General features: G+C 40.1%; 1 protein-coding gene across 1 annotated transcript in view; it reads right to left on the bottom strand.

The window, feature by feature from the left end:
• Positions 1-8,779, bottom strand: part of UTRN (utrophin) — a 574,637-nt gene that overhangs the window by 83,277 nt on the left and 482,581 nt on the right. Inside the window, 1 exon segment of the mRNA XM_006834702.1 lies at positions 2,970-3,171. Coding sequence (XP_006834765.1) covers positions 2,970-3,171 — 202 coding nt within the window.

Consider the following 8,779-nt stretch of genomic DNA (forward strand, 5'->3'; position numbering starts at 1 on the left):
GTCTCTTTGGGGGAATTTTAATATTGAAGAGTAACTTAATGGTGTATTAATGCTAATGGCAATGTTTTGCTCCAGAAGAGTAAAAACTGGCATTAAAATGAAAGTGATGAGAAGATAAACAGGAATATAGTAAATCCAATATTCATTATAATATGAGAAGCACTTAAACTATCTACTCTGTGAATTTCTTCAGAGCCTTCAGGATGCAATGACTATTAAATTATTAAAATTATACATCTACTTTTTGTTGTTGTGATATTTATAAATGTAAAAAAATAAAGATTTTTCTAATAAAAATATATGAGAGTTTAGCTAATTCATTTGTAAAATTATTTCATCATCATGTACTTCATATTAAAAGTCAATCCATTACTTGTTGCTGTTGTTAAGTGCCATTGAGCTGGTTCTGACTCATAGTGACCTTGCAAAACCTAAGGTTTTACAAGGAGTGGCTGGTGAGTTTGAACACTTGACCTTGCTATTCAAATCAGCACTTATCCTACAGTACCACAGGTCTCCAAAAAGTTGCTAAACATGTGCAATAATAAACATCTCTCTTCTTTCTCTCTAAATCAGGGGTTGTGGTTGTTTTTAAGTGCCATCGAGTCAATTTCAACTCATAGCAACCCATGAGGTTCCTAGGAGTGACTGGTGCATCTGAACTGCTGACCTTGTGGCTCAAACCAGCCTTGCAGTCCAGTGCTTTATCCTTTCTTCTGTCAAAATTTATAACATCATTGAAGGACCATACAAAATTATCAGCTTAAAAATTAGCCTGCTATATTTGGTGAAACAATTAACTCACCCCTAATGTGATGGCAAGGACCTCTGATAACATAGTGGTTACAATCGGGCTACTAACCTCAAGGTCGGCAGTTCGAAACTACCACCTGTTATGTGCGAGAAAGATGAGACTTTCTGCTCCCACAAAGATTTACAGCCTTGGAAACCCTGTGCAGGGTGGCTATGAGTTGGAACCAACTCCACGATACTTAACAACCACAACAACAAATATGATAGCTTGAGTTCTGGCACCATAGGCTAACTACTCAACCACAAGGTCTGTGTGAACTGCAAGGTTCAAACCCTATACAGGGTCACTGTGGTCGTCACTCAACAATGTGATGGCTGGAACTGCAGTTACCTTGGCAGACCCAGACCAGGTGTTTTCATGGGCCTTACACAGCCCGTGGGCAGGACATTTCCCTTCACTGCTCTAAATCAAATAAAAAGGTTGGAAAACATAAATCTTCATACAGCTAACTCATGGAAAATGAGCTTCAGTTTGTGAGAAAAACAGTAGTTCTAAGTTTCTTATTTCACCTTTACATACTCTAATCCCTTACCAAAAGAATGAATTAATTCCTAATGTTGCAGAAATATCAGCCCACAGCATGTCTTTCCAGAAATGATTATTTCACAAATGCTCTGTCTTATTCAAAAGGGCCAAATGAAAGGCAAATGAGTTATGCAGAAAGTTGAGAGTGCTCTATGTAACAGTGAGCACCTAATTCAACTCTAGCTATCAGAGCGTCCCCTAGTATATTATCATATATACATATGTATCACAGTCATGGTGTAGCACTGAACTGTTAACCTCAAGATTAGTACTTCAAACCCACCAGTTGCTCCTTGGAAACTCTATGCAGGACACAGAGTTGCTGTGATGCAGAACTGATTCAACAGCACTTTACTACCACCACTATATACAAGGAGTTCTGGTAGCATAATGGTTACAAGTTGGGCTGCTAACCTCAAGGTCAGCAGTTCTAAACACATCTGTCTCATGGGAGAAAGATGAGGCTTTCTGCTCCTGTAAAGATTTACACCCTCAGAAACCCTATGCAGGGTCATTATGAATTGGAACCAACTCCACGACACACCACCACCACCACCACTACAAACATATAATCACCACAATAATTATTGTAATACCAAATGACAAATTAAAGCGCTTTCCTTGCCACTCAAAATCACTATTAAGTTGTCATATAAAGATTAGATAGTAGAATATTATGAACCAAATTTAATTTAAAGTAAGAAATACAGAAGTTTGTCTTATGCAAAAGGAAAGAGGGCAAAGGACACCAGGTTTAGCTTCTTGTGGAAGAACACTAAAAATTGTGACATTCTGGTACATCATCGTTTACAAATGGTGGCAGTGGTGGTGTGCTGTAAAGTCAGTTCCAATGCATAGTGACCCTGTGTAGGGTTTCCAAGGCTGTAAATCTTTACAGGAGCAAAAATCCTCATCTTTCTCCCATGGAAGAGCTGGTGGTTTTGAACTGCCAACCTTGAACAGCCCGACTCCTAACTTCTACACTACCAGTGCTGAGAGGAATAAAAATAGAGCTTTAATAATAGTGGTGTGCTGTTAAGTCTGTTCTTACTCATAGTGACCCTGTATAGGATTTCCAAGGTTGCTAATCTTTCTGGGAGCAGAAACCCTCAGCTTTCTCCTGTGGAGCAGTTGGTAGACTCCGAAGGTCGACCTTGTGGTTACCAGCCCAACACATAACCCACTGCACCACCAGGACTCCTCAATCATAATAGTGGCGGTGGTGGTGGTGTTGTTGTTGGTGATGTGCCGTGGAGTTGGTTCCAACTCATAGCAACCTTGTATATGGTTTCTGAGGCTGTAAATCTTTATAGGAGCAGAAAGCCTCATCTTTCTCCCTTGGAATAGCTGGTAGTTTTGAACTGCTGACTTTAAAGTCAGCAGCCCAACCCATAAGCACTGCACTTGAACAAAATTTCTTAAAATAATTCTATTCTATTGCTGGTTAAGAGTCCAAGGATTTGGAAAGTCATTCATTTGCAACAATTTGCATAAATATTTCTACCAGAAAAAGTATTTTGAAAGTAAACAGCCAATTTGTTTTTAACACACTTCACAAATATCAGACATTTTCGATCATCAATGCATTTCATTCAGTGACTGTACTACAAAGAGACAAGCACACACTTACGTGTCATATACATTCAGCAGCCAGTTGAGACACATATCCACACAGAGAGGAACGTTGACCAGTTCCTTATGCATCTGTTCAAGTCCATCGTAAGTTGTGGTCAGACAGTTGATAACATCTGGAACACTGAGCAGCTGGTCATTCTGGTTCAGTTTGTGTTGTTTGAAAACTTCATTCGTTGTATTCAACTCTAAGAGATCCACTATACAGGTGGGAAACAAGGAATACATACATTAATTACATCACACAACAACAGTGACACACACATTTGTGGTCTCAAGTATTTGATGTGATTTTTCAATTTAAGAATCGCTCCACTGAAGCTAATTTCAGTTTCTTTTCACAATAAGAGTCATTTCCATTCTTACATGTCTAACATCTATTTTGATTCAAATTCCCATGCTTTGGCCTCTGAACTCTGCCATTCTTCAGTTTTTATCCCTTCATTTTGCTCTTCAAAAAGCTCATTTTCTTTACTTTTCTTTTCTGGCTGTCTCCTTATCAGGTTCTATATGCTTTTAAATGTAGAATGGTATACATGTACAAATCTCTTCCAAAGAATGTAACATTTCAAATACTGCACTGTCCTCTTCACCTTAATTCCTGATGAATTCTTGATCACCACCCCACCTCCCAATCCACCCTTTATATCACTGCCAAAAGGACGGTTCTTCAGCGCTTTCTCCATGCATTCATCACGAGATACAAGGTTTTTTCAAGATGCACAGTAAAAACAATGGGTTCTGTAGAAAAATAATAATTCTCCAGTGGCTACTGAACAAAGCCTGATATCTGAGGTCCTCACAACCTGGCTCTAACCTGGGTTATCTCCAGCATATAAACCATCTCCAGCTCAACAGCATTAGTAGAGGCTCACAGTGCAAAGTCCAGAGCCATTGGTTTTTGTGGGTTTGCTTCTATCCTCCCTTCTCCAGAACATCTACAGTGGGCATGGCCAGGGGCTAGCCCACCCAGGTATCCACAGAAGAGGAGGGCAGAGCTCCAAATGCAACTTCTCAATATTAAAAAGGAAAAGTTAAGAAGAACTTTTTCATTTTTAATATAACCAACTACTTTGCTTGACGCAAAACTGCTTTCTCAAAAAATGTGACATATTTTGACAGTTAAATAAAATGAACAAATGGCTCCCTTTGTATTTAATTTTAACCATTGCGTAACTACTCATTTTGAATTCTTAAAAACGTTTATGAAACATGTCTACACTAGCAGCTTTTACACCAATTATTTTTCCCCCAAAATTATCTACAATGAAAAATAACTGCTTTAAAATCACATAGATTTAAAATTGTCAATAGAGAAGACAAGAGTTCAAAAACCAGACAGAGAGCAAAAGAAAAATATAAAACACACAGGTCTGGATAAAAGTTCAATCCATTCCCTAGAGATGTCAAATATATCATTGGTAAAGCTTAGTTTCATAACAAAAATTACTTGTATAAACTTCACATGAATCAGAGATGGTATGAAAAAAATATCTAAGAACCACCTGGAATTTTCGTTGTTATTTTCACAAGAGTCCCTGGGTGGTGCAAATGGTTAACATGCTCAGCTGCTAACCAAAAAGTTGGAGGATCGAATGCAGCCAGAGGTGCTGTGAAAGAAAGTCCTGGCTATCTACGTTTGGAAAATCCACCACTGAAAGTGCTCTGGAGCACAGTTCTATTCTGCCACACATGAGGTCACCATGAGTTGGCAATGATTCTGTGGCAGCTGGTTATTTTCACCCCATTTCTTGGAACTTAACACAATTTTCATTTTAAGCTTCTTGAATGCAGGGCCACTAATAAATTCATCCTTCACAGGGTTTGACAAAGGGAACTGCTTAAAAAATGACAGTGGTTACCCATCTACAATTACCCCACGGATACAATGAAACAATGTTCCAAACATGCCAAAATGTTCGAAGTTGCTGAATTCTAATACTAATTATGTCAGGAACAAAGCGCTGTTATTGTCTGACCACATGGCATAAAGAGACAATAGAAGAAATTAATAAACAACCATTTCCTGGATCATGCTGCCCTAGCATTTTTTCCCTAAAAGTCTCTTGTGCTAACACACTCCACGGCTGTGACAGGGATTCCATGCATCCCTCCGACGATCAGTATTCAATCTTCAGTGATTCTCTGACAGTTGGCCTCAGCGTCCAAGCCAGGCATGCATCTCCCTGAAGTGTATCACTTCCAGGCACCTTTAAGAACTGACTATACTTAAATCACAGAAAATCATCATTTTCTATTTTCAAAGGCAGACAAATGACAGCTCAGTCATGCAGCAAATGAAACAATAGCAGAATCACTTTCTAACCGCCTTTCAGGCTTTTTAATTCCACATACCAGGCAGAGGGAATCATGCGGCGATGCATCATTATTCTCTGGTTTTGCAAAACTAAACAGTTTAGAACCTGGTTTTGGACGTCTGAGATTCTTCTCCAGTTCTCTGTCCATTTGACAGTTTCTCCTTAGCATCTTTCCTATCTCCTCATCCCCAAATGCCACAGAAAATTAGTGGGCTTCAAAAAGTTCAGGAAAAATGGAATTGAAAGACAATGGAATTTTTCTACAAACTTTCTGAAATCCCTTTGTCCATTTGCTCAAGGTTTCACATTTGATCTTCCACTCCACAAGCCCTTACTTGTCTCCAGGATTCCAACTATTCTTTTCTCTATATATCTCTAGATTCTATTTTCTCTTTCTGATCAACCACCTGAGTATCTGATCCACACGCCAGGTGCTTAATTCCCAACTGTTGCTAACAGATGCTGTTGAGTCAGCTACAGCTCATAGCGACCCCATGGCACAAGAGAACCCAAGTGCAGTTCCATCCTCACAGTTGGTATTGTTGGAGCTCATTGTTATAGCCTCTGTGTTAATCCATCTTGATGGAGTTTTCCTCTTTTTCATTTACCCTGTAAAGACTGATCCCTCCTGATCACATGTCCAAAGTACGTCAGATACGATCTTATCATCTTCACTTCTAAGGAGCATTCTGACTGTACTGCATTCAAGACAGATTTGTTTGGTCTTTTGGTAGCCCATGATAGTTTCAATGTTCGTTTGCCAACAAAACAATTCAGATGTATCAGTTTTTCTTCAGTCTTCCTTACTCACTGTCCAGCTCTCACACGCCTAAAGAGGCAATTGAAAATGCCATGGCTTGGTTTAGGAACACCTTAGTCCTCAAAGTGACATCTTTGCTTATTATCACTTTTAAAGAGGTCTTTTGCCAAAGATGTATCCTATGCCAAAGATGTATCCTATTGTATACGGCATTTGATTTCTCGATTGCTGCTTCCAGGAACATTGACCATGGATCCAAGTAAAATGAGATCCTTGACAACCACAATCTTCTCTCCATTTAGCATGATGTTCTTAATTGGTCCAGTTGTGAGGATTTTTGCTTTCTTTACATTAATTTGCAATTCATACTGAAGGCTGTATTCTTTGATCAGCAAGTGCCTCAAGTCCACTTCATTTTCAGCAAGCAAGATTTGTATCGACCTGCATGTCACAGGTTGTTACTGAGCCTTTCTTTCATCCTGGTGCAGAGTACATCATATAATCCATCTTCTAGGATTAGTACCTCAGCACACAGATTGAATTGTTGCTGTTGTTATTAAGTACCATCAAGTCAGGTCCATCACATAGCAAACCCTGTATATATATGGTTTCCAAGGAGTGACTGGTGGGTTTGAAGCACCGAACTTGTGGTTAGCAGTCCAGTGCTTATCCTACAGCACCACATCAGGATTCCTAAGTATGGTCAAATGACACAACCCTGACACACACTTTCCCCAATTTTTAAAAACCACACATTAGTTCCTTGTTGTATTCAAACAATTGCCTCTTCATCTTCGTACATGTTCCTTGTGAGCACACCTAAGTGTTCTGGAATTCCTATTCTCCGCAATGTTATCCATACTTTGTTATGATCCACACACTCGAATGCCTCTGCATAGTCAATTAAAATGCATAGTCAAGATCCAGCTGATGTTCCAGCTTCTGAATCTAGCTTCAATTTCTGGCAGTTTTCCTCTTCAGCAACATTTTACTTGAGCATGTTCCAAACTAGTACTGCACTATATTCTTTCTGGAATCTTCACTTTAATAACGTTCCAAATACAGGTCTTTCCTTGCTATGCTGAGATATGGTAATGGTATTATAATTTTCTACAGACCATGACTCTGCAAATCCTGAGATATCCAAACTCCTTTCCTTTCACCTCCACATTTTACCAACCACCATCAGTCAGTTCCAGGCAGCTTATGGGGAGAACAGGAACACAATGAAGCATGTACCACTGTCAATGAACTGAGGATGTAAAAATTATTGAAGAAGTATATGTTTTGCTGCATATATTTTCACACATGTAACAAAAAGCAGGATCCTATGAGACAGAATTATCAACAGTGATCAGTAAGAATAGCCCCTGAAAGCCTTGTTAAAGGCATGTGTTATCTAAACTGAGACCTAGTGGATGGAACAGTATCAACTGTGGGAATAGTATAAACTTGATTTAGGACAACAGCTTGCTAGAAGATGAAGATGAGCCTGTCATTTCAACTGCAGCTAGAACAGACAAGAGTCTCAGGGTGCCAGGGATGTGGCAGACTGCGGCTGACGGATGGAGACAATGGCAGAGGCAAAGGCCACTCCATTCTTAAAGCAACAGGCGTCTATTGTAAGGCAGGATTATTTATGATCTTTCTCTTTCTGAATTTAAGAATTTCAGTGTGCGGACCTAGTTCCTTTCCATGGTTTCATCACCCTGTGCACCACCAGAGTGGTGAACGGTGACAGAATAATGACACTGGGTGGGGATTTACACAACATGAGTGACAACCTCTGCCCTAGTTCAGTTCTCAACGGAGACAGGCCATCCTTCAAAGTCTCCACTGTCACACAAAGGCAAGCCCCAACTTTTTATGTAAGAAACTGTTGTGAGAGATGATCATAAAGTTCTGGAAACAAAAGTGAAGGCAGGTGGCATTAGCTTGTGAACACTTCCAAAAGAGGTCGATTTGAAGCGTATTTGGGATCCAGACAATTGCAGAGGAAGGGTCAGAGCATTTCAACTAAACAGAAAGGACGTGAAGGAAGAAACAGCTTAATCATCAACAGATGAGCCTGGTAAACGACACAAAGGTCCATGGTTGGAAAGCAGTGGGGGCAGATGGCCGCTGGGAAAGGAGAGGCCATCACTGGCAGTAATTTGCAGGAGAACACCCAGCACTTTGTACCTGTGCACTATTCAATCCCGTCTCCTTCACAGGTTGGAGGAGTTTCTTTTGTACTCCTCTCTCAAGTTTGAAGGGAAGAACTGAAGGAATAAATTCCCCACTCCCAACCTTTAGGAGGTAAAAGAAGCAATAGAAGAAGATAGCGATTGTATTCCTCTGTACATCCATCCGGAAGTAATACTGAAACTGGGAGCATGTTACTATGGGGCAAAGCATCCTCCTGTCCATGGAGAGTTTGTGGCTGGACCATTTGTCCTCATTTCACAGCTCATCAGGCCTGGACACTGGACAAGCAGCTGAGCCTTTTGCAAAGTGCTGTCATCCTGGACTCCTCAAGCTGACTGAACACCTGGCTGTGGGTCCAAATTCATTTCCAAGACTCTTCTGGCTCAACATACAGATCACTAAGCAGAGTGTACTGCCTTTCATCTTTCTGTAGTGGTCACTTTGCAATTTTAAAACATTCAGTGTTCCCACTTACTACTTACTGCTACTCCTACACCTGCTACTTATTGCTACTCCGGATGTTGTAGTTAGGTGCCACTGAGT

This window comes from Chrysochloris asiatica, unplaced genomic scaffold (genome assembly GCF_000296735.1).
Source record: "Chrysochloris asiatica unplaced genomic scaffold, ChrAsi1.0 scaffold00013, whole genome shotgun sequence".
In the NCBI taxonomy this organism is placed as follows: domain Eukaryota; kingdom Metazoa; phylum Chordata; class Mammalia; order Afrosoricida; family Chrysochloridae; genus Chrysochloris; species Chrysochloris asiatica.